The sequence below is a fragment of the Mustelus asterias genome, chromosome 16 (genome assembly GCF_964213995.1).
Source record: "Mustelus asterias chromosome 16, sMusAst1.hap1.1, whole genome shotgun sequence".
Taxonomy (NCBI): Eukaryota; Metazoa; Chordata; class Chondrichthyes; order Carcharhiniformes; family Triakidae; genus Mustelus; species Mustelus asterias.
In genome coordinates, this window is record NC_135816.1 from 51,543,761 (window position 1) to 51,569,976 (window position 26,216).

The 26,216-nt window shown below is 41.9% G+C and overlaps 1 protein-coding gene across 3 annotated transcripts in view; it reads right to left on the minus strand.

Moving 5' to 3' along the window:
• The window catches only part of sh3pxd2b (SH3 and PX domains 2B), a 273,651-nt gene that overhangs the window by 26,233 nt on the left and 221,202 nt on the right, over positions 1-26,216 (minus strand). For all 3 annotated transcript variants that reach the window (XM_078231114.1, XM_078231115.1, XM_078231116.1), the window contains 2 exons: positions 8,102-8,236; positions 1,121-1,234 (listed from right to left, as the gene is read on the minus strand). In XM_078231114.1, the coding sequence (XP_078087240.1) occupies positions 1,121-1,234; positions 8,102-8,236 (249 nt within the window). The remainder of the gene's footprint in view (positions 1-1,120; positions 1,235-8,101; positions 8,237-26,216) is intronic.

A 26,216-nucleotide genomic window follows, 5' to 3' on the forward strand; every position in this document is an offset into this window, starting at 1 on the left:
ACATGTTCATGCAAAACACGTAAATGAGACACAAGTGCAGCACATATATACATACAGCAAGCAACGACAAACACAGACTACTGTAACAGCAAGCACTTGTCTCCATCCACCTTGGCCCCAAACACTGATGTACAAATCTCCTAAAGTCCGTCGACGGCCCACATGTCTTGGCAGAGACCAGAATGTCTTAGGGACTGACAGCATGTTGGGGAGTAGGAAGTGATCACAGAGTACAAAAAGCTCATTAATGATTCATCATGTCACTGTGATAAAATTGCTATTGTTAAAATATTAGAATGGGCAGTCAAAACTCCTGACCCATTGATAAGTAGAATCATACTTGCAAGATGAACAGGAAATGCCCGATACATATTAAATCACATTATTTTATTCGCGAACAAGTCCCTGCGACGGATGTATTTTTAAAAAAAAATGTATTTAAAAGCATTAAGGTGACAAACTAAGTGGAGACATGATGACATCTGAATATATAGTGGCCAAGACAAATAAAACAGTACCTGTTGTTACAAAAGTCAAACATTAAGATAAGGAAATGTTCCTTATTCTTTTGAAGTGGTTAAGTGGTTCTAGCAAAAATAATTGATTCTATAGTCTATAATCTTCCAGTCCTGCTGCTGTGAATGGGGGTTTTCCCATTGTTTGCGCACTGCGGCTGGTGGAGTGGGGGGGGGGGGGGGGGGGGGAGGGGTTGCTGTCAGCGGGATCAGAAAACGGCTGGAAAATCCTGCCCTTTGATTCAAACCTGGGTAGAAACAAACTTCCACCCTAATGCCAGTGGCAAATTTCCAAGCACTCAAAGAAAATTGCATTCCAAATTGACAGGAGCCATTTTTATCGGATTGCTGTTTGTTTTTAAAATGTTTGAGATTACTTTTACATATTGGAGATTTGGGAATTTTTAACATCTTTAGTTTGGTTTAAGAGCATTTTTTGTGTTTCCATATAAAATATATGCTTGTACATAATGGTAGTTTGATAATATTCCAGCATTAAAAAATAAAGTGTTCATTCAGTTCCAGAGTAAAGCTAAAAATAAGCCTTTCAAGTTGTAACACAAGTATTATCTGAATACAACTCTTTGTTAGTTTTGGCTGCTTACCTTCCCCTGGCTTGGCACTAACAATTGAAAGGTCATCCTGAGCTCCATCCTGGGCCTCCAGACACGTGGCAGGGACCCAACCCTGCTCATCAGCTGTGCTCACAAACCACCATCCTGGAAGCACAAGAACTTCATTTCACCAAACACATCAATCTATTTAATAACTGCTTAATGCATTTGGTATCATTACTGTTCCAGCTGATTGTTCCCTCAGCGCCTTAATATTCCAGTGCTGCATTACTGTTTCATTTCATTCCACACACAGTCTCTCTATCTCCACGCTTGCTGCTTTAGTTGGCTGGGCAGAATTATCACGATCTAAAGACTTCTTCCATTGCTGTAGTCTAACATCTCTCTTTCCGGGGTTGGGGAAGTGGCCATTTGAATTAAATGATGCTTCTATGGAACAAACTAAATGAATGCTTCTATGGAACAAACGCTCACTGTAAAAGTTAAAATTAGCCCAAAGCAAGTACGTTGGGCTCACAACACATGCTTCTAGTGAAGGGCAAATTGCTTGCCCACTTCATTGCTTGCCTCAGAAATTAGATTGCGTCTGAAAATAGGTACACAAGGTATGGGGTGTGCAATGCGAGTGCAGGCACACGTAATATCCTCTTACTTTATACGCGAAGACAGATTAAATAGCATTATCAACATAACCCTTGGAAGAAATGGTCTCAGGGAAATAATGGCCTCCAAGAAGAAGACCTAAGATAGCAGAAGTAAAATTGGAAAATGGGGGAAGGAATAATCATGATTATTATCTTGTATTACATTTTACTGATACAGATTAGCAATCATATTCTACAAAGGGGCTAGAATTTGGGTGACCAAGCTACACTTATTTCATGATTAGTATAAACCAATTCATCAACTCAACTTAGTTAAGAGAGTTACAACGGAATGGAACTGTAGCATGAACAAATGGAGATGGAACACTGCCAACAGTCTAGACTTATTTCCTTACAATCCAGATTGCCTTGAATCTGTTCCATGTTTGTGTCAATGCCTTTTCACTGTGGACTGACCCCTATTATTTCCTTCTGTTTGTACAGGGTTATTGCTTTACATTATGACTTTTCCATACATCTTTAAATGACAACATTGAGCTCAATATCAAGAAACACAGAACATCATAAATCATGGCGTTAGATAAACATATTCCTTTTGTTTCTGTAATCGAAACACATGGATTATAATTAATGGGTAAGGGAGAACCTATATTTTATCATATGTTACATTGTATATCAATCATTTCCTAGCCATCTTCAATTTTTTTATAGCTATGAAAAATGATGACATATTGTTCAGATAATTTCATTTTAAATATTTTCTTTTATATTACAGAATATAAAAGATAATGATTTTATTCCACCAAATATGAAACATCTTTTTTTTTGGCTATCACAGAAAATGAAGTAAATTGAGGAAAGCCGACTTCTGTAACTCCCCAAATCATCAGGACACAAATTCGGAGAGATTGGAAAGTGCTGGAGAGCAAGTTGGTCCGAGATGCACATCCTTGCACTTGATTGGAATAGCACAGCCCTGCTCAACTGCTTAATAACAAATATATATTATGCAGCTGATCGGGAGGGAGAAAAAGTCAAAGCGAATACAAAAATCGAACTTCTATTTAAAAAGGGAAAAATTAACACCCATTCTCAATCCATATAACTCTTGGGGGAGGGGGACCTTACCAGCTTGTCATGCCGGTCAATCAGCATGGTGAGCCGGTAAGATTGTGAGGGGGCAAAAAATCAGGATCGCTCCTGGTTTCTTGCCTCTTGCAATATTACCGGTCCTGTTAAGCCGGCATAATCAGCCTCGCGCCTGTGAAGGGCATGAGGCTGATTCAAATTTTTATAAGTCAATTTAAATATGATTAGTGAACCCAGGACACAATCGTCTAGGCTCAGTTGCCTAAACAGCCTTGCCAGTGGAGGTCCTCACGGGCGAGGAACACATATAGTCCCACCAATGGGGACCAGATGTGATGGTCTCACCGGTGGGACTAGAGGCCATTGAAACCCCCTGGTGGTCATGGGCAGACCTTGATAGTACCCCTTGTCCAGTGCCAGCCTGGAACTGCCCACCTGATAACCTGGCACTGCTCACTGCAATCTCCCAATGTACAATGTACTGTGTACTCTTGAAAAAAGGATAAAAAGGAAAATGGATTGAAGACGCACCTGAGAACTCAGAACACCATGGGTACAGCAGACGCAAGCTGAGACATAGACCAGGAGTCTGGACAGATTGAGCACAGATCACAATCTACAAGGCAAACCACTAAATAAGCAACAGATCTTGAGCTTAGGATAAGTAAGGAGTCTACAAAGCCACTCCCAGAACATTTCCAAAGGGCTCAAGTCTGTCAACAAGCTCAACATTGAGACAACTGGAGAAAGTGATTTTCCATATACAGAACATCTTCAGGTTTACACAACATGGAACAAAAGGATCAGGTCAGTACTCTTTTGTATGCAGTAGGAGCTATTGGAAACGATATAATGATGAGATAGGGAGTCGATGTGGCTTCATGCTCTTACAATTGAGTCTTCCAGGCACTCCATGCAAACTTCAGTGTTCAAATCATGGAAAAAGCAACATTTAATCAGAGGAAAACAAAAACTGGGTGAATGCATTGATGTATTCATAATTGACCTGTTTAGGCTGTGAGAAATTTACAACTATAGAGATGAATAATAATGGTTAGCATATTAGCTGAAGCTCCATTACACCTCTTGCAAACGAGGGAACATTTAACTCTCAGTGGCATGAGATAGCATGATAGACCAAGCTTAGGAAGTAAAAAGGAGCTGTTCTTCATGAGAAAAGTGACGTCCTTTGGAAAAGGAGTGAGCAAGGCCATTCAATATATTGAACTGAAATGAGAAAGTGCATTAAAGCAAAAGCCTGTGAAATTGAGGAAAGGCTGTCAACATCATCTTAAAATGCTTAGGTATGGTGGAAAATACCTGCAGATGTGGGAAGAATGCTCAGTGTGGGCACAAAGTGCCACAACTGCGGAAAGTCAGGACATTTTAAATTTGTGTGCCAATTTAAAATACAAGTAGCTCACAAGGAATGAAAGAAAATAACATGGCCAAATCAAATACGGCAAGTGGAGGAATCACAGAAAAAACAACCTTCTTAGGAGAAGTTTAACAAAAGAGATAATAACCACTGGAACATTAAGTTAGAAGTGGATAGACACCCATAGATACAGAGTTTAAAATCAGACACAGGTGCAGGTGTTTCAGTCTTATCTTAAGTAAAGTAGCTTAGAAAATATTACATTACAGCTATTCTTCACATAGTGTGATGATACTGTGCCTTTAAGAATTATATGTATATCATGTCTCTTGTAAGGAGTATGTTTAGAATTCAGATCTGTTTTGCAGGATGCTGATTTGTCTAAGGAATCTTTTAAAATTAGTAGCTGGGAGAACAGGATAAATAAATGATGTGTTTATCTAAGCAGGGCTAATGCCTTTGTGTTTACTCAGGTTTCCTCTGGGGTTTCAAAGTAGAAGTTTGGTTAAGTTGATTAACAGGGACAGAGTCATGTACTTAATGGGAGGAGTAAAGCTTGCAGAGAAAAACAGTTTCTCTTTCATTTTTAAAACAGCATTTACTGCCTGGTTCTGAAAGAAGCAGGACGTGTCTCTCTCACTCTTGAGAGGTTGTCTGAAAGCTCCAAAACTGGTAACCTAAGTCACAGTCACATCGCTGTGTTTTACTAACTAATTTTAAAGAGGGGATTTACGTCTAAAAGAGGAATATTGATTGACTTAGAACTCATAGCGATAGGTTAGCAGTTAAGAGTTGCATCTTGTCATGTTTAAATGTTGTCTAATAGCGAATGGTTAAGCCAATTCATTTGTTATAGTTAAACTGTGTTGTTAAATAAAGTTAGTTTTGATAAAAGCTTCCACGTGTATCATCAGAATCGTGCCTGAATTGAAACATCTAATCCTCACACTAATGCCGAAATAGAAAATTGTTGGGGTCTAGTCTGGCTTCATAATATGCCTTGGGATTTCTGATTTAGTACCCTAACAACTATTACAAGGTCCAGGAGGGACTACACTGATAGTAAAAAGTCAATAGTTGGCCAGAGTAAGATGCAATGGTGAAGAAGCCATTAAACCTTTGTATGTCACGTAGAACCAGAATCATCACTATTAAGCAGGAAAGTATGCTTACAATTCTGTAGAAGAATCATATAGACTCAGAATGTTAATTCTGTTTCTCTCTCCACAGATGCTGCCGGATCTGCTATGTTTATCCAGCATTTTCTGTTTTGATATGCTTACAATTGGGAATGATTCACAAGCTTAATGAAATTCCTGATGAGCAATCCAATAATGTATTCAGGAATGAATTCCCAACATTATGTTCAGACTTCGGAAAGCTGAAGAGAGAATATCATGTAACCTTAAGAGCTGATTCTAAGCCAATTTGCCTTGTTATGCAAAGTCAAGAGCAAGAGTGAACACGTTACAACAGGTGTTATCTCTCCAATAACCAGATCGATGATATGTTGTTGTGGAATGGACATAATACCAAAGCCTATGATTCAATTAGAATCAGTGTGGACTTGTCTCAATTAAACAAATCAATAAAGTGTAAGATTCACCTGATGGCATAATTTGATGACAGTTTCAGGAAATTAGGAAAATGTATCCTCTTCACCAAATTAGGTGCAAAGAGGGCTTTTGGCAGTTGCCTCTGGACAAATAATCCAAACTCTTAACCACTTTTATAATGCCATTCGGTTGTTACTGTTAACAGGTTACCATTTGGAATTGCTTCTGCACCAGAGATATGCCAAAGAATGATGCCTCAGACCCTTGAAAACATGGAAGGAGTAATACGCAATAGGGATGACATTGTTGTACATGGTTCATCAAGAGAAGAACATGACCATCAAGTAGAGTGGTCCTCAAAGTTCTACAGGAAGCAAGTTTGACATTGAACGAGCATTTGCAAGCCTATGATAACATTCGTAAGACACATTATGCAAGCTTCAGGAATGACAGCTGACTCACAGAAAACCAAGGTGATTAGAGAGTTCCCACAGCCTAGGAATTCACAGAGTTGCAAAGATCCCTGGGCTGGTCAATGAAGTAGGCAAGTTCCTACCTAAAATGGCAGAAATCAATGAGCCATTAAATCAGCTGTTGAGACAACAGTGGTGCTGGAATGTGGAGCTGCAAAAGATCAAAAAGTTTCTAATTTCATCTGAAATTCTAGTGTACCGTGATCCAGAATGATCACCAATTGTAGTATCGGACTCATAGTCTATGGGTTTGGCTGCAGTTTTGCTACAAGGTCAACAGATGGAAAAGGCCAGTTTATTAAACCTTAACATCACTCACAGACATAGGGTAAAGGCATACCATCACTGACAAAGAAGCATTGGGAGCCACATGGGCATGAAAGAAGTGTTCTGATTGTGCTATAGGATTAAGATTTGAAATTGAAATCAACCACTAATTTTGGTTACTCTTCTTAATCTAAAGGAGATTGTCGCCTCTAAATCAATGCTTCAGACTCAGGCTAATGAGATATAATTCTGTGCCTGAGTAGATTCAAGGGAAGTATCAGACACAGCTGATGCACTATTAAGAAAAGCAGTGGAAGGTATCACGCCGAAAGATTTGAATTTCATTGAGGAAGTGGAAGCATGTGCTTTTCATTAACACACTAATCCATGAGAATAGACTTCAAGGTATTATGAAAGCACAACAGGGTGATGAATGCATCTAAACAAAAGATTACTGCCAGAAAAGATAACCAGAATATATTCCTAATAGCACAATACTACACAAATACTTCGAAAAGAGAAAACATCTTCACCGATTTCTTAGTGTTTAAACAAAAGACCAGTCACTCCTAAGACACTTTGATTCAAAATTCTCCAAAAATAAACTCAAGGTCATTTGAGAATAGCAAAATGCCGAGCAAGAACCCAGTGGTCAGCCTGGTGGTCAGACATTAGTTGTTCTATACAAGTGCTCATCTTAAACTGCCGTAAGTGTGCAGTGAATACGCAGCAACACAGAGGGACCCACTGGCACGCCCCACCTTACCTTTGAGGCCATGGGAGTGGATCTATTTGAGTTCAAAGGCAAAATATTCATCACTGTCAATGCACAGATGGATTGAAGTGAAAAGACTGCACAGCATCACGGTGGAGGAGGGCATTCAACTCTGAAGAGAATATTTGTGACACATGTAGCCTGGTCATTGTAGTGTTAGACAATGGTTACCAGTTTGCTAACGAATGATTCAATAAAATTGTGTAGGAATATGTTTTCATGCATGTGATTATTTCGCCCAGATATCCTCAATTGAATGGAGAAGCAGAAAGCAGAAGCAGTGCATTAAAATGAATACATAGTCTGAGTTCCACCGTAGAACCATAGACAAGATAAATATTTAGTTAGTGGATAAATCATTTACATAATAATTAAGTCAATAACTATGATTTGTCCAGAGATAAATACTTAACTTTTATTGTATTTATCATTTGAGAGCATTCTTCACCATTAAAGCCAATAGGAGTTAAATGAAAAACAAATAATAAATATAATGCTATAAAAATCTAGTAACGGCACAGCACACTTAAAAAGTGAAGAAGGTTTAATCACATTGCCCTGCAAAATAATCCAACTTGATATCCTGATATTATCAAAGGAATTATTAGTAGCTACATCCCATCCAAGCAACACTGTTACCACTTCAAGTCTAATAGAACAAACAAATTATTGAAATTCACAGGCTGCAAGGATCACGGATACGTTAATGTAGAAGTGTGAGCTTTAGAAACAGGCAAACAATCAGAATATGGGAACTGGATCCACTATTGCTGCATTTTGTGGAAATGGAGGGTGAAATACTTGGAAAGAGTGTCAGTCCCTCAACTTTAGACAGATAAGTTTGTTTAGTTTTCCAAAAATAACTTACCAGATTCATTTTTCTCAATTACTTCCACGACTTGTCCTTGATACAGACTGATCTCGGTGCTTTCCTGTTTATCATAATTAGTCACTGCCACATACTGATCCAGGAAAAACTGGTCAGCAGATGCCCCATCTCCACCTGAAATCAAAGAATCAACCTTCAGGGAATATCATCAATTATAATTTGGAGCAGGCCACAACAAACTGGCTGCATTACTCTCTGCAAGCAACCATAATATTCAGATCACCAACTCCTAGCAATGCATTGCCGAGTCCATTAGGTCAGTGCTACAGAGTGTCTTGTGAAGGTAAGGTGAACAGAAGAATCAGGATCTGGAACAGAGCTATTTGACTTTGGTTAAACATTACACTTTGACACTTTGAAATAAGGTACCGTACTGTAAAAACATTGTTTTAGCAGTCAAATACAGTAAGGCACTTGCGCGTTGCACTATATTTCAAAGGAGTACACTCAAAATCTGCACATATAAGAAGAATTACAATAATTCTTAAACAGGATGTTAACCATGATGTAGTTACAAACTGATTGTTTCATACAGGACAATCCCAGTAGTCTCGTCTTCAGCCATAGAATCCTACTTCCTGTTGCCCTAGAAACAATCTCAGGTGGAAGTCAACATGACTTCAAAATTTGTTCATGTTGGCCTGGCTGCAGGAAAATTATCCCAGCACCTGGAACAGGTAGATCCAAACCATAGCGGCTCCTTTAAATGACAGCTCACAGATGTAGAGGCTTGGAATTCTGGGGAGCAGCATTGCTGGGAGAAGCCTTAGATAGGTGCTTAAAGAGGAAGGGAAATGGATCAGGAAGGTGATCAGTGTTATGATCCCAGTTGATGTAAAAGCTGGACAGAAAGATCCCAGAATGGAACCCTGGCTCAAAAGACCATGGCTGGAATTTTACTGCCTCGCCCGCCCTGGAATTGCGGCGGGCGAGGCTCGCAGAACGGAATTCTCCATTGGCCTCAGGCGGGGTTTTACGAGCCTCGTCCGAGCGAGGTCGTAAAATCCCGGCCCGTGACTTTTACTTTTCTTAGAAAATGTGGAGGAACAGAGTCACAGGACCGCTAATTAGCTTTAACAACAAGAAAATAAATCATTAGACATGAAAAGTTTGATCATGATACAATACCCCTTACAACCCCTTCAACTTTACAAATGTGTAGAGTTTTCAAAGATAACACACCGCTCTGAAACCAAATGGCCGATGCCATTCATAGATCTTCCATGATTTCTCTCACAATCCCCCAAGATGATTGTCACACAAGGGTTTCCAAACTCCACTCCCAAAAAGACACTCTTTAAAAGCTTCTTTCAAACAATGCTTTCCATCAGCTGTTTGCCTTAAGAATCCACTCCAGGTGTTCCAACCATCCTTTCAAACAAAGCTTCTGCTCCACTTTTTAACAAGGAAACCAGCACCAGCTTTTCCACCTCCTTTCAGGTTTCCTTTGTCTTAGATGCATTTAGACAAACTCAGGTCTCCGACAGAATACTATTGTTTCAAACACTGGGAACATGGCCACCAAATCTTATGATTGCTTCAGATATGTGGATTGTCCATAGCCAGCCTCATCAGCTCTGCTCTTCCCAGGTCTGACTAACTTCCATTAACAATACCTGTTCCTAAAGGCAGTTCCTCTTTGTTCCTTTAACTTCAGACTCCTTGGAAACTTCTTTTCATTTCTCTAGTTTCCTTGACCAACTGTTCTTTAAGTTTCCTGCGCTTCTTTACTTAATCATGACTCAATTGTATAGTTTTTCTTCTATTATGAATAAGTAATAATTCAAGCACCTTTCATAAACATAAAATGGGACCCGTACATATATGAGTTGAGATGCCACAAATTAAGATGCGCACACACAAAATATTTGACCCCCTTTATACAAAATGGTACATCCCAATACATATAAAAACCGAGGCTTTTTTAAAGCCTCAACAAAGGTTGTTGACCAATCAAGGAACAGCTTTTCCAGTCCACTGGACCAGGAACCTTTAACGTTTTAAACTGAAAGGTGCTAAAGCCAGATGCTTTGCATACAAGTGCAAGGAATATGGAAAATTACATGGGTTTTATTAATCAGATCTGTGCCTGTGTGGGTTTCCTCTGGGTGCTCCAGTTTCATCCCACACTCCAAAGATGTGCGGGTTAGGTTGATTGGCTATGCTAAATTGCCCCTTAGTGTCAGGGGGATTAGCAGGAAAAATACGTGGTGTTACGAGGAAAGGGCCTGGGTGGGATTGTTGTCGATGCAGAATCGATGGGCTGAGTGGTCTCCTTCTGCACTGTAGGGATTCTATGATTCTCTGATTCAGTGGAACTGGTGTTTTTTCAGAGTCAGAGAATTTTGTTTGAGGCCTTAGGCCCAAACCTTTGAAAAGCTATTCACTCATAATCGAATTCTTCTACACTTTCCCCATACCCTTTTATTATTTCATGTGTCAAAAATCTATTTGATCCTTTATAAAAGCGATTACAGATTCTGCTTCCACTATTGTTTTGGGCAGGGCATTCTAGATCTTGGCAACCCTTTACATAAAAGTTCTCCCAACTTCTCCCTTTCTTCTTTGGTGATAAACTTAAATATATGCCTTCTTGTCCCCAATGCAACTAGCTTGTCCTGAAATCTCTCATAATTTTCAGTACACCGTATCAGATCTTCTCTTATCTTCCTCTGTTCAAGTGAAAAGAGCTTCAGTGTCCCTTGGCTCTCATCACTGATATCATCTTAGTGAATCGTTTTGTGTTTTGTTCATTTTCTTGACATGCTTCTGAAATAGGACACCTAAAACTGGTCGTAAATTAGGATTTCAGCCTAATTTATTGTTTAGTATTATTTTTGCATTTGCTCCAAACTATAAAACCTAGGATGCCATATAACCTTTTTCAAAAGAGTTTTATATTGGGATACAGTGAGAAGTATTGTTTCTTGTGAGCTGCTACAGATAAAACATACCATTCATAGAGCACCATGGGGAGAAGGAAAGGAGAGGATGCAGAATATAATGTTGCAGTTGCCGATAGGGTGAAGAGAAAGATCAGTTTAATATGCTCCATTTTTAAAGACTAGCACTGGAACCTCCAAACTTCTCTGTTTTCCTATTTTTAAAGTTGTGCAATTTAAAGTAGTCTTTCCCCAAACATGCATCACCTCACATTTTCCCAAATCAAATTTAATCCATATATCCAATCTCCTACCTGGCTTCTGACTTCATGAAATTCCTTGCAGGTCTCTTCATAGTTATTCATGTTCCTTATTTCTGTATCATGGAATCATAGAATGATCCAGCACAAAAAAGGCTGTTTGGCCCAACACACATGCTGGCTCTTTGTAACAGCTATCCAATTAGTCCCGATTTCCCCATCGCCCATCAAAATTTCCCCTTCTACTTGAGTGGAGCATAAATGCCAGCGTAAGCCGATTGTCCAAATAGCCTGTTTCTAAACTGTATAAATATTTGCCCAATTACTTTTAGATAGTTACCGTTACATTTGCTTCCATCAACCTTTCTGGCACTACAGTTAAGGTCTAACAACGCGTGACACTAAAAAGGACTTTTTTCACGTTACCTCTAGTTCTTTGGCCAATTTTCTAAAAAGTTTAATATTGTAGCCTATTTTCAGATCACTTATAGGTATTCAGACAAGCAGTGGTCCTAACACAAACTCCTGGGTGATATTGCTGTACACATCCCTTTGATCCCAAAGTGGGCGGCACGGTAGCACAGTGGTTAGCACTGCTGCTTCACAGCTCCAGGGTCCCGGGTTCGATTCCCGGCTCGGGTCACTGTCTGTGTGGAGTTTGCACATTCTCCTCGTGTCTGCGTGGGTTTCCTCCGGGTGCTCCGGTTTCCTCCCACAGTCCAAAGATGTGCGGGTTAGGTTGATTGGCCAGGTTAAAAAAAATTGCCCCTTAGAGTCCTGGGATGCGTAGGTTAGAGGGATTAGCGGGTAAAATATGTGGGGGTAGGGCCTGGGTGGGATTGTGGTCGGTGCAGACTCGATGGGCCGAATGGCCTCCTTCTGCACTGTAGGGTTTCTATGATTCTATGATTAAAACTGAAATTGTACTACTTTCTGTTTTCTGTCTTTGAATAAACTTAAATTCAGGGTGCCATGTCCCTCTTGATACATCACAGAAGCCTATGTGCTTTTTGATTTGATTTATTATTGTCACATGTATTAAACATGCGGCGAAAAGAATTGTTTCTTGCACACTATACAGACCGTACATAGGGAAGGAAAGGTGAGAGTGCAGAATGTAGTGTTTCAGTTATAGCTAGGGTGTAGAGAAAGATCAGTTTAATTCGAGGTAGGTCCATTCAAAAGTCTGATGACAGCAGGGAAGAAGTTGTTTTTCAGTCGGTTGGTACGTGATCTCAGACTTCTGTATCTTTTTTCCGATGGAAGAAGGTGGAAGAGAGTATGTCCGGGGTCCTTAATTATGCTGGCTGCTTTTCTGAGGCAGTTCAAATGCCTTTTGAAAATCCACATTAATAGCATGCACTGTAATTTCATCGGTAATACATTCTACAAACAATGTTATTAGGTTTGTAGGACACAACTTGCATTTTATAAATCGGTGCTGGTGAGCCAGTTATGCCAGATATTCTTTCTAGCTGATTGATAATGTTTAAGCTTTCTTAGGCCATAATAAGGTTAAATTGACAATGTTAGACTGACTACTGTGCAGTTATCTGGTTTATCCCCTTCTCCCTTTTTGAAGGGCAGTGTTACATTTGCAACCATAACCATCCAATCCTCTGATACACATTCTATATACAAGAAAGTTTCAAAAGCTGTGGTTAAAGCCTCAGCATTTGAGGACCCATGCCATCAGGTCCCTTCACTTAGTTCCACTTCGTTTTCCTGTGTTACTTCCTTATCTAGGTATCCTTTTTAATTGTCCCAACTCTTCTTGTATCATTTCAATTCCACTAGAAGCCTCTTGTGAAATGCAAATACAGGCATGGATTTTCACCCGTGAGGCTGGGGTCAGGAAATTTCCTAGCTCAGCCTGCCCACTTTGAGTGCATGCAAAGGTGGTATCTTCAACGCCAGTGCTCAGATGCAGGCTGGAGTTGGCCAGCTGACTCAGGAAAAAGCTTGGAGGCAGCTACAGGGTTTGCCGGATACTGAGGTGGGTTGTTTATAGGTCCTCCTCGCTGCTGTGGGACTTCATCCCAGTTAAAATAAAAATGCCAAGGCCCTCACCCCTCACACTCCCCATACCCCATCCATGCCACCTCATGCTTCCCACCCACCCACTCTATGTCCTCTCATGCCGCTATGCCATGGGGATGGGTGACATAGCTTAGCATAGGGAGTATGAGGGACCATTGGAGTTTGGTTGAACAGCATAGCTTGGCATATTGGCATGGGGGCAAGAGAGGACCTTTTGAACTTGCATTTTAAAAAGGTCCCCTCATACAGGTGAGGATCCACAATGCTTTTGACAGGAAACAGCCTGCACCCTTTAAAGGTACTCCTGAAAATCAGCCCAGGAATGGGGTCAGGAAACCTAGAATCGGGATCCTCACCCCCACCATTTTTGAAGGGTTCCTCAGATATCCTGACTTAGTGAAAATCCAGGCCAAACTATTTTATTTAGCATCTCCACTATTTCTGAATCCTGTAAAGTGACTTCCTTTTAATCTCCAATTATTCTTATAACTACTATTCTATTTTGTATGTGATTACAGAATCCTTTATAATTTCCTGTTATGATACTTGTCAGTCTTTTTTCGGGTTCTCTTCCTCTTCCCCTGTTTTGTTTCCCTTCAGTGCTTCTAAATTATCTTTTGTACTGTGAGCCCCAGATTTGTCACAGGCTGTTTTTAAAGTTCCATTCTAATTTCTCTACTTTTCCACGGCTCTCCTGATTTGCTGCATCATTTGTTACAGGAATATGTATAGACTAATCATTTCCTGTTTGAACATTTCCTGTTGTGAGTACCACTTTTAAAACAAAAATCCGAATAAGTTGCCTTTTTATCTCATTGAAATTGGCCTTTATCCAGTCAAGTATCAATATCAATGGTTGCTTTCCTTTTCCATTTTTATGCAAAACCTAATTTTGTTATGGTAGCTGTTGTCTACCTTTAAATATCTCTTTTTACTTAATAGTGTCACAGGTCAGCTGATGTTAACACCGCAATGAAGTTACTGTGAAAATCCCCTAGTTGCCACACTCGGCACCTATTCGGGTACATGGAGGGAGAAATTAGCCTGGCCAACGCACCTAACCAGCGCCTCTTTCAGACTGTGGGATGAACGGAGCACCCAGAGGAAACCCACGCAGACACGGGGAGAATGTGCAGACTCTGCACAGACAATCACCCAAGCCAGGAATCGAACCCAGGCCCTTGGCGTTGTGAGGCAGCAGTGCTGACCACTGTGCTGCCCCTACTTGCCTATTAAATGTACTAGAATTACATTCATTTTGCTTTTTCCTGGTTGGACTAGAAAAAACTAACACAGAAAGCAGTCTGGGGACATTGGAGAAACCCTTCCCTTTCTTTGCCACACACAGTTAAATCTCAATGGGTCAAACTTGGATGACACGGAATTTTGCTTGTGTCACAGTTATCAACACGTTCCCACTGGCAGAACAGCAAAAGGCATAGAACAATGCCTTTTATATCGCTGAAATTCCATGGTGGTCAATCTGATTTCGCCAAATTTTCGCTCAGCATGTTAAAAAAAAAGCAAAAGTTCCTCACAAAGTAAGTGCAAGCAAGCTGGCCTCTTCCACCAGGGGTCGCGTGACCATGCTGACCAATCAGAGCAGAGTGGTTAGATCTAAGCATGCCAAAATATGAAATGCTGGACAAGTCATCATCTCACATCGAGATCTCTCTGTGAGGCTGCATGCAAGTAAGGAGAAAGCTGTGGGAAAGCTAAAAGCATGGTTGATCGGACAGAAGGTGAAGTTGACAGAGGAAGTGGAAAACCTTGGTGAAAAGCGGACATTGTGAAAGAGTGGGATATTCTGCCATCAAGTTTGTCCAGCAGTCTGAACACCAAGGACAACATCTTGGAATAATTCAACACACAGACATTGTCTCCAGCCAAGAAAGAGAATGAGAATGACAACTTATCCTGATATCAAAGATGCCCTGCTTTTTATGGCAGCCTGAGCAGAGAAGATCCCCGTTACGTATGTTGGGCCCCTTTCAGGAAATGGGTTATGTTACCTGGGGTGTGGGTGAGCTGGTTGGGAACCGCCCTGAGTGGGCAATCAACATTTGGAGTGTGGAGTAAGTAGACTGAATAAAAATCTGTGTTCCCTGACACCTGGCTATGGATTAGTTCTTGAGGAGACACCTCAGTACTAAGAGATTTAACAATCCCCATCTTGCATTTGTAGGCATATGAGTTACATAGAGACACATTCATGTTGCAAGTCGGGCTTCGACTCCTATCGCAAAACTGCGTAAGTTGCTGTTCAACATGTTTCCCCTGGGATTTGACTCATCAAGGGATTACATATTACACTTGGCTCCCTACTACAAATCTTTCCCAAAAAAGCCTGCCAGCAGTGTGTAATTTTTCAACATTACTCTGGTTGCGGGAACAGCTGACTCATAAAAAGCAGGGCTGAGCTGAAAGGAACCCAGCCACTGCAAGCTTGAGTGGCGTTAAATGGACCTCTTTGCAAAGCCTTGATTAAGTGGGCAGGGTGAGACAAGAGACATCCTCCAAATTCAACTGAAGTATCATCCTTCTCAAATGTGTGTATGTTGCATAAATGGAAGATCACATCTGCCTGCTCAAGTATTTGAAAGATGCCACATCTTAATTCAAACGAGTATGGTGGCCTAGTCAACATTTCTTCCTCAATTTACAACATCTGGAATAGTTACCTGGTTATTCATTTATCTACTGAATGCAAAACCTTGCTGTGCGTAAACTTGTTGCTGTGTTTACCCTACATCAGAATAGTGACTGCATTTCAAAGTAATCAACTGGCTGCAGAGTCTTTTGGGATGCCTTGGAGTTATGGTGAAGTACTATGGGAGGAACTTTCTGGTCTCTCTACGGTGTCTTTGTGGTGGCGGGAGGTGGCGTGCTGTTCAATGGTGGTGGGATCTTTTGATCCTGCCATTGTCAATGGAATTTCCCACTGCCTGCACCCCACATTGCTGGGAAACCTGTGGTGGGGTGTGCTGTTGGCGGGAGGATCCCCTGGCGTGAACAGCAGGAGTGTGGCGACTAGAGGATTTTCACAGTAACTTCACTGCAGCGTAATGTAAGCCTAGTTGTGACTGATAAATAAAATTTTACTTTGGATTGGAGGCATTGGGATAAAGGTTATTGGGTGTGGGGTGCAGGATCATTCATGGAGGCTCCTCGGGCAGACACCTGAATTCAGGAGGTAGACACACTCACTTCCCAAGTCCTCACCTCCACGAAGCTGCCTAGACTCAAGAAACCAGGCCAACAGCAGCAGCACCTTCCTGGAGTGGATTAGTCCCCGGCCAACTTCTAGCCTCAGTTAAAGGTGGAAATGGGCCAGTTGGAGGCTGGTCGGGAAATTGATTTTCCAAGCATTAAATCTCCAACTAACCCATACACATCCTCTTTTTTAAGGTTAACATCACCCCACCCCCTTTTGTCTCTAGTAGTCTCCCTCAAATAATCAATGTACAGAGCATTGCCTTAAAATATGACTACATGCCATGGGAAATGGACACTTTCCTGCCATGGGTTGGTTCTTGTGATGTAAGTTGGTGGGGAGCAAGTCCACAAGAAGAAACGCTACCTCGCTGTCATGTAATGGCCAATTAGCCTTTAATAAGCTGGTGGTGGGAGTTTTGCCCCTCAGGGACAGGAAATCCTGTCTCAGAGAGATCATCGCTGGAGTCAGGCACCAAGGTAAATTAGTGGGGATTTCAGCGGGAACAGGAAGGCCCAAGGAAGGCGGATAGAAGGATGGGGGCTGGGTTTGAATCGTTAAATGAGATTTCAATAGCCTGAGAGCAGGCGGGCCACCCAATATCTCCACCATTTCCTGTAAAATCTAATACAGGTCAGGGTGAGTGGGTGGGCTCAGGCCAAGTGTGGAATCTTGTGCTCTTCTCCAACGGGTTTAGTGGCCATGCGGCATTTCATCAGGCAGAAGGGTGATGAGTTGGGATCCCACAACCTTCCTGGCTTGTCAACAATTAAGTCCGTGGAGAGATAGCCTGTGGATGGCCTTCCTGACCTCCCTGCCAATTGAAGCCCTTAAGTGGGCAATTAATGCCTAATTAAGGGTCTCATCCCAGCCCCGCTGGTATTAACTGAGCAGTTGGGGTGTGGGCGGTGCTGCTTGCTATGTGGTGGACATGACAAGCAAACCGTGATATGTTTGCTTGCCGGTTCTTTGGTGGGAGTAGGGAGGGAATCATTGCTCAAAGGCACTGAATGTCTGATCGATGGACCTGGCATTGGGAAGGGGGTGAGGGACCTGCTCGGAGCCAACCCCCTGCTCTTGTTCCCCACCCCCACCCCACCACTCACCTTGAGGCCTAGATCCTGGGCCTTTGGTGGGTGCCGTTCCAGCAACAGCCATCACCTCTGAGTAGAGCTGCCATTCAAAAGAACTGCTGTTTCTGATTGGCCAGCAACTCCCAGCAGGCAGCTTTTCTGCCCCCAGAAACCTGCTTCCAGGGGAAGGCCCAGCAGGAGCTTGTCAAAGTAGCTAAACTGGAATGCAATACTAACGGGCCTGCCTGGAAAGAGGCGATGCGGGGCTCTCAACTGCTTTCCAGTTGACAGTTGAAACCCTGTTATGATTCTGCCCATTGGTTTTACAAGACCCCCTCCCTCCACACCCCCCCCCCCCCGACCCCGCCTTCAAACCCTTGAATGACATGGAGGCACAAAATTGAGTTTGTCACCTTGACTGCCAGTAGCGACAGGGGTGTTTGTTAGAATGACGACTGTTGCCTCATCATTTTCCTGCTGGCTTTTAGCATGTTAAAGCAGTGCCCAGCTAACTGATGCAAGCAGACCTCATTTCATGCAAAAGGTCCTCCTCAGCATTCCTTTATTCACCTTCTTCTTTTGCCTCCAAATAAGAGCAGTGGTGAATACTATGCACAATAGCTGTGACAAAAATTGAAATTAAAAGTAGTTCAGCTTTAAGAAACTGCTGCCATGAATGCCAAAACGTAATTGGGCTTCAACATGCATGTTCCATGGGCAGGTGTTTAACACAACAACACTATTCATGCATAAAACTGGTAGAATTGAATAAGAACTCATTACCATTAAACTGTGAAAATGGAACTCTCAGCTGGATAGCAATGAGAAATCAGCACGGACCCAGCAAAAGTGGAACTTGTGCCATTTCCCGGCACTCAATTAGGCTGCCAGGAATTCCCCTACAACTCTCAAACTCAAAGACTCGAAAATCTGAGCTGCAGCCAGCAGCCATGTTTTTGTTGCCAAAATGTCTCAATTAATTCTTGAGACTTGTATATTTAAACATGTACTATTTATTGTTAGTCTTTAACTATCTGCAGATCCCAGGTTATTGCCACGCATGGTGCTGATCACCATGCAGGCAGGTTTCAGAGTATTCGCTCTGAGTCTGTTACCATGCAACTCTTCACATCATGCTATGGGTAGTGCCATTCTCCATGGTGCCAGTCCCATGTTAACTCTTGCTCTGCTGAGCACCTTTGCAGTCCAAAGACATGCACATAACATCACAACGTCCCACTTTTCTTCTCCAAAGAAATCTTTCCTCCCTTCCAACAGATTATTACAGTATAATTTTTACTTGCTATTCTTTCTCCCCTAGCCTCAGGTCTCTGACTTTATGAATTGAGACGATCTTGAGGGTTGACAGCGCTTCCAAATCTCAGTCTGTCCATGTTTGGAGGAATGGCAGTAGTCCTGTGTTTCTGGTCATTCATTATCTCCGTTTGATTTGCTTTCTGCGCTCCTTGTGTTTCCCTTTATTAACAATACGTCTGCTCATTTTAGACATTGTAGGTTTGTCCCGTTCCTTGTGAAGGGAGTGTGTACTCCTTTCATTCCTTGAGTGGACTCGAATTTTCCTTTACCATGGTGTCCACCATGATCTTGATGGATGTTTATGCTTCGCAAATGGAACCTTCACCTTCACTTGTTTCACAATTTCAGCCACACATCTGTTCGCTGTTTTACTTCCAAATCACTCTGGAAGCTTATGAATCTTTTCATTCAGCTCAATGGTTTTCAGTATGTCCGAGACATCCAGTGCTTTTTCTTCTACTAGTGCCTTGCGCCTGTGATGGATTTACAGTTTCTGATCTTATTTCTGTCTTTGCTTCCCCTGTCTGCAGCCTGGAAAGTCTGACCACTTTTCCTTTCAATGCTTCCTCTTTTTCATTCAACTCCTTCTTCTGTTTCTTTATTGTAGTTTTAGGCTTCCTCCTGGAAGATGGAACATTACTAAGTCTTCCCCGCCAACTATTTCTTCAGTTTGTTCATAATGGCGTGAAACACATTTTGCTTCTCTTAGTAATCTTCCTGAGGAATAAACCTTGACGTAAGGAGTTTGTGCAACATGTGAAGGCCTTTCAACAGATTTTCTTTTTCTTTGCAAAGCTTGCATGCTTCATCTTGAACTTGACTGTAATTCAGCAAAGTCTCCTCAAGTTTCTTCTGCCATGCTTCAATTCAGCTTTTAAAGACAGTCTTCATTTCTTCATGTTACTCAATGGCCAGACATTCCCTTTGTATTTGATCTTGAAGGATAATCAATTGTTCTTTCAACTGTTTATTTCCTTGTTGACCTGGTGCCAACTATCTTTGGGTTTCAATGCTTTTATTTCATTGTTACTGATAGTTCCAACACTGAAGTAACATTCAACATTGTGTTTAGTTCCTTATGTTTTTCCACGGCTGCATGTTGATTCTTCAAGGAGTCTTCCAGGGTTGCAGCTTATTTACATGCCTTTTCTGCCTGCTGATTTGCCTCAGAGTAAATCTGATTGAGTTTTTCCAACTCTTGCCTTGATTTGCCAACTGCGTGATTGAGGGTCATTTTTTTCTTCCTGGTACCTTTGCTTTGTTTCTGAAATTTGTTTGTTCAGATCTCAAACAGTTTCGTTCATTGAAGACTTCAGTTCATTGTGCGTTTTCAAAGATATATACTCAGCTTGAATCTTATGCTTCAAATCTTCCAAATCAGCTCTGATGCAAACGTTTCATGGTAAATCAGTTCAATTGCTTCTTGCATGGTTTGCTTCTTTGAGTTACCACAGGTAGTTTTCCTTCATTCACAGTCATCTACTCACTCCATTGTGCCACATGCTGTTGCAGTTTGGGTACTGTGGTAGCATTTTTAAGGAGTTCTACATTTAAGCCATTCCGCTGCTTTTCAGCCATTTTCTTCTGCGCTAAACCCTTTGGCTTGTGCGTGTCATTGCACTCACATGGCCAGCAAACATCTTGTAACTGATTTAGATGTTGTCTCCCTCACTCTGGGGTCTTTAGTTGCCCTCAATGCTTTATTGAGAGTTGCCCTCTCTCTGGAATCTTTTGTTGTCTACTCTCTCCGGTCTTTTGATGCCCCCTCTCTCTGGGATCTTTTGTTGCCCTCGGTGCCTTACTGGACTTTTTCTTTTTAAGAAAAAAGCCAAAGCAGTGATTATTTCTTTTTTAGCTCCACGGGCTAATGGGGGCGATTCTCCAGCTCCGTGCACTCAGGTTCAAATTACATTATGGCTGGAGAATCTCACAAGAGGGGCCATTACGCGATTGGCGTCGGAGAGAACCTCTTTTGGGATTCTCCCTGCATTTACCCTCCCCGCGCGATGTAATTTGGTTTATCCCCAGTGAGGGCGTGAACCAGATTAGCAGATTCAAATCTGCATTTAAATATGCATTTCTGGATTTTAGCCAGATTCACCCGGCTCTCAGGATTAACCCAGCCCCCAGGATTCACCGACCCGCCAACGCAACAGGTAGCCTGCAGAAGCCACTACTGGTTTCCACAAATGGAGACCAGGTGTGATGGCAATGCCAGGAGGCTCGGAGGCCATTGGAGCTCCTGGATGGCCAAGGACATATCTTGGCATTGCACCCTGGCACTGCCAAGGGAGAAGCCATCAAGGGGCAGGGTCCAAAGTGGACAGAGTCCATAGACAAGCTCATAGTGGGGATATGCAAATGTGAGAGAACTTTGATAGGGGTACATGTTCATAGCTCTTTGAAAGTGGAGTCACAGGTGGACAGAGTGGTGAAGAAGGCATTCGGCATGCTTGGTTTCATCGGTCAGAACATTGATTACAGGAGTTGGGACGTCTTGTTGAAGTTGTACAAGACATTGGTAAGGCCACACTTGGAATACTGTGTGCAGTTCTGGTCACCCTATTATAGAAAGGATATTATTAAACTAGAAAGAGTGCAGAAAAGATTTACTAGGATGCTACCGGGACTTGATGGATTGAGTTAGAAGGAGAGGCCGAATAGACTGGGACTTTATTCTCTGGAGCGAAGGAGGCTGAGGGGTGACCTTATAGAGGTCTATAAAATAATGAGGGGCACAGACAAAGTAGATAGTCAATATCTTTTCCCAAAGGTAGGGGAGTCTAAAACTAGAGGGCATAGGTTTAAGGTGAGAGGGGAGAGATACAAAAGTGTCCAGAGGGGCAATTTTTTCACACAGAGGGTGCTGAGTGTCTGGAACAAGCTGCCAGAAGTAGTAGTAGAGGCGGGTACAATTTTATCTTTTAAAAAGCATTTAGATAGTTACATGGGTACAATGGGTATGGAGGGATATGGGCCAATTGCGGGCAATTGGGATTAGCTTAGGGGTTTAAAAAAAAAGGACGGCATGGGCAGGTTGGGCCGAAGGGCCTGTTTCCATGCTGTAAACCTCTATGACACTGCAGCGAACGGAGATTTGATTGAGTGCTAAATTCTCCATTCTCATTGGCAGTGCTAGTGGGCCATATGAGAGCAGAGAATTCTGGCTGTAGTCATTTTGTTGGAGAATTGCGCCAAATGATACCAAAGTGTAAATGTGCAGTTATAAGCACTGGATACACCCATGAAAAGAACTGCTTATTATTCATGGTAACTTTAAGAACTTTAAAACTTTAAACTTAAACTTGTTTGTGAAGTGCCTTTTATTGATTTAAATGTATTTGCAGGATTAAAACCTGTGGAAATCTCCATGAATTTTGCAAGAAATATTACTGGAGAAACACAATGGGCCCGATTTTACCATTTTCATTCTAAGTGCTGAATCTGGGCACAATTCAGATCCGACTTAGAAATCTGCTTTCAGGCACCCCGTATGCACTTCGCCTGAAAAAAAAATCGCCAGTCGGAATTGCGCTGTGGGCGGGACTTAGCGTGCCCGAAATGATCGGAGCTCTGAACTGCACATGCGCAGTGGGGAAAATAAATTTGAAAATCGCGCTGCTGTCACATCGCTCCCAGGCAACAAAAAGCGGATAAAGCGACCCGGGAGCGATGGTCTCCACAGACATAACCCCACCCCTGCAACATAACTTTCCCCCTTATCCACCCACCCTCCCCGCTACCCAGACCGATCGCGACCCTCAGCCCCCTTTCCCCCCACCGATCGCCCGCAGAGTGCAGCGGACACCCCTCCCCCCCCCCTCCCCCCGACCACCGGAGATCCATCTGGCCTCCCTCCCAGTATATTTCACATACTCACAGCCGAGTACTTCGACAGTTTCACTCATTAAGTGCATGTGCACTATTATAGCTGTGGAATTCCTTCTCTCTGCTGCCTGTACTTGCAAAATCCACCGAGGTACATATCCAGGCCTTTATTGAAGTTGTGTAATGAAACATATAGGTGCGTATACAAATAACCGTTGCTTGATTCAACAACCTTCGCAATTGTGTTTAGCAACAGCCAACTTGCAGTAAATTCTAAGTGCTGCATTTCTAAGTTTAGAAGACAATTTGGGAAATGGTAATAAGATAATTTCTACTTCTTCTGAACTTGCTGGTGTAGGGGAAAAAAAACAACATTCATGGCAAGTGAAGTATAATCTAAGTAGCACTTATAACAGGAATGATCAGAATTAGAAATGTAATGGGATAGAATTAACCCTCCCCCTCCCCAGAGAATGATCAGGCCTCCCCCCCCCACCCAGAGAATGATCGGGCCTCCTCCATCCACCCCCCCCCCCCCCCCCACCCAGAGAAAGTTCAGGCCTCCCCTGCCCCCCCCCCCCCCCCCCTCAACCAGACAACAATCTGCCCTCCCTACCCCCCAACCAGAGAATGATCGGGTCCGTCACCGCTCCCCTCCCCCCCCTAACCGATCTGAGTCAGAGAGCCGTTGGAAGCGCTGAACTTACCTCTTGAGCAGCTGCAGCGCTGAGCAAGTCTGTTTTGCGCTGAATCTGGACGCGCAAACGTGGTGGTAAAGTGGGAAATGCTGATAAAGCTGGGCGGGCAGTTCATTAATTCAATTTAAATGCATGCAAATTCATTTAAATCGCCGTTGCGCCCGTTTCAGGGGCGAATCGGATCGCGGTCATTCCCGGGTCTCGGTAAAGTGGGCATCTGCGCAGACGTGGACTGCGTTAATAGCCTCATGCCCGACTTTACCGCGTTTTCGCGCCCGACGCAATGGTAAAATCGGGCCCAATGGGGTGGGATTTTCCAGCTGTTCCTATTGGTGGGATCTTCCAGTCTCGCTTAGGGCAAGCCCCCCGCCCCTCATGGGTTCCCCGGTAGTGGAGAGTGCATACAATAGGTGAACCCTGTTGAAAGTGGCCAGACCGGAAGATTGTTCTGCCTGCTAATGGCAGGGCACCTCCGCAAAACTCGGCGGGGGTGCGGGGGGGGGAATCTCACCGTATGTGGTAAGTACCAGTAAAACACATGTGAGTAATTAGTACATGAAGAAATAAATCATTTACAGGAATATCAAATGTTAAGTATGCTGATGTCAAAATAAATTCTCAACATGTGCCAAATGAATAATCCTGAGTATGAAATACTGATTATTATATCCAAATATTTACACTGAGAATATTAATCATTGTTCAAGATTCAACAAGAATTGCTGTTGATTTCACATTCCTTAAACTAAGTCATATTTGCAGTATTTGCAAATCATCAGGAATCATAACCTTTGAAAAAGATCTTCATTTAAAACTCAATCACACTAATTGTTTGTTTTCCAAATAGCAAAGCTGCCAATTTTTCTGTTTTAACTAGCATTTTGCCTGGCACATGATCCAAAGAACTCATTGATGATTGCAACAGTGCCATCAGAAAGCAATTAGAAGTACCTTGACTCTTGCTCAACCCAAGAGATATTTTCCTACTGTCATTGCATAATGTGTTTATCCTAAAGGAAATTTCCACAGGCTTTAATATTCTCCTACTGTCATTGCATAAAGTGTTTATCCTTAAGGTTTGAATTCTGCAAGTACATTTTTTAAAAAATCACAAACAAGTTTAAGTTTAAAGCTAAAGTTTAAAGTTTTAAATATTTAAAGTTTATTTATTAGTGTCACAAGTAGGCTTACATTAATATTGCAATGAAGTTACTGTGAAAATCCTCTAGTCGCCAGGCTTCGGCACCTGTTTGGATATGCTGAGGGACAATTTAGCATGGCCAATCCATTGATATAGCAACAAAGATAAACTATATTGAAGTTATTACGGGATAGGGTTTAGCGATGCAAAATTGGCATTTCCTATTCGGCATTTTGTTTAGTAATGCTGGCTGCCGTCACATCTGAGAATATTACCTTAATATCACAAGCTGTCGAATAAAACCAAAATGTATACAGGTTGGTTGCTGCTTTATCAGCTGAGTTGACAGCCAGGGAAGCCAATGAAAATGAAGGGATTAAAACTTTAGAAAAATCAGAAGGGAACAAACTGGGATTCCCTACTTCCTTGCTGTGGATTTCCCCAATTCAATTGTAATCTGGTCAACCTGCAGACGATCTTTCATTCATTCAGGTACCAAGAGGTTCTCGGAATCACAGGTAAGACTTTGCAGTTTCTATGCACTTTTGGATCAAAAGCCTACCTCCTTGTAAGTACAATATGATCAAGTACTATTATGTATAGCCTAGTAAGAGTCAGCACCTTTCAGAAGTAGAAGAGAAGAGTTTATGTATTTCTGGTGGGTTTTTGTATTCATTCAGTGTTATATGGAAACGGAGAATCCTTTGTGATGGCCATGTGGCAAAATGGACACTGGTGTAAACTCAGCACACAATTAAAACATCTTAATCCCACATGCTTGGCAAATGTTAATGAATTTGTTTTTAAAATAGATGTATAGTTGATACCCCAAAATAGTATACTATGGAAAAGGGAAACTGAAATGAAAATGATAAAATAAAACTGCTACCCGTCAGTTATCCGGACAACAAGTCATGAGGCAGGCACATGTTTTCTGTGGAAAAATGCATGTCTGCTCTCAATCAAGGATCTGAGTCATAACCAAATGTCCAATGCCCGCATTAAATTTTAAATGAAAACATGTGCAACAATATCCAACGGCAATACAAGGGGAGTTTAATCCTCTCATCTTATCTCTGCTAGAGTACTTGTACTGGAGTTACAGAGGGATCAACTGATACTCACATGCTTTTTGCAAGTGGGTCTAATATGTATAAATATACATGGTTGCGTATTGAGTCTGAGTTAAAAATTGAAGCCTAAATGTATTATAAATAATTATAATGTTTTGCTTTAACAAGACTGAATTGATGGTATACTGTAATTATGCTCATTTTTATTTCACTTACGGTCAGGATACCAAAATTGGACTCTGCATCCTTTGGCTAGGAAGAGTGGGATAGGTGGATAGGAAGCAGCTAGGTTTCTCAACCTCGATCATATCTAAAGGTTCCTCCTGGATAAAGTGTTTTTGTGGACAGTGACATCGTAGTAATGTTACTGGATTAGTAATCCAAAAGGAGGAATTCAATTCTCAGCATGCCATTTCAATTCAACTAGTTAAGAAATCTGGAATTAGTATTCGTGGTTATGAAACTAATAGATTGTCACAAAAATCCATCTAGTACCTGAGGTAATGAACTCTGCTGTCCTTACCCCGTCTGGTCTATGTGTGACTCCAAACCTACCCTCAAATCTGAA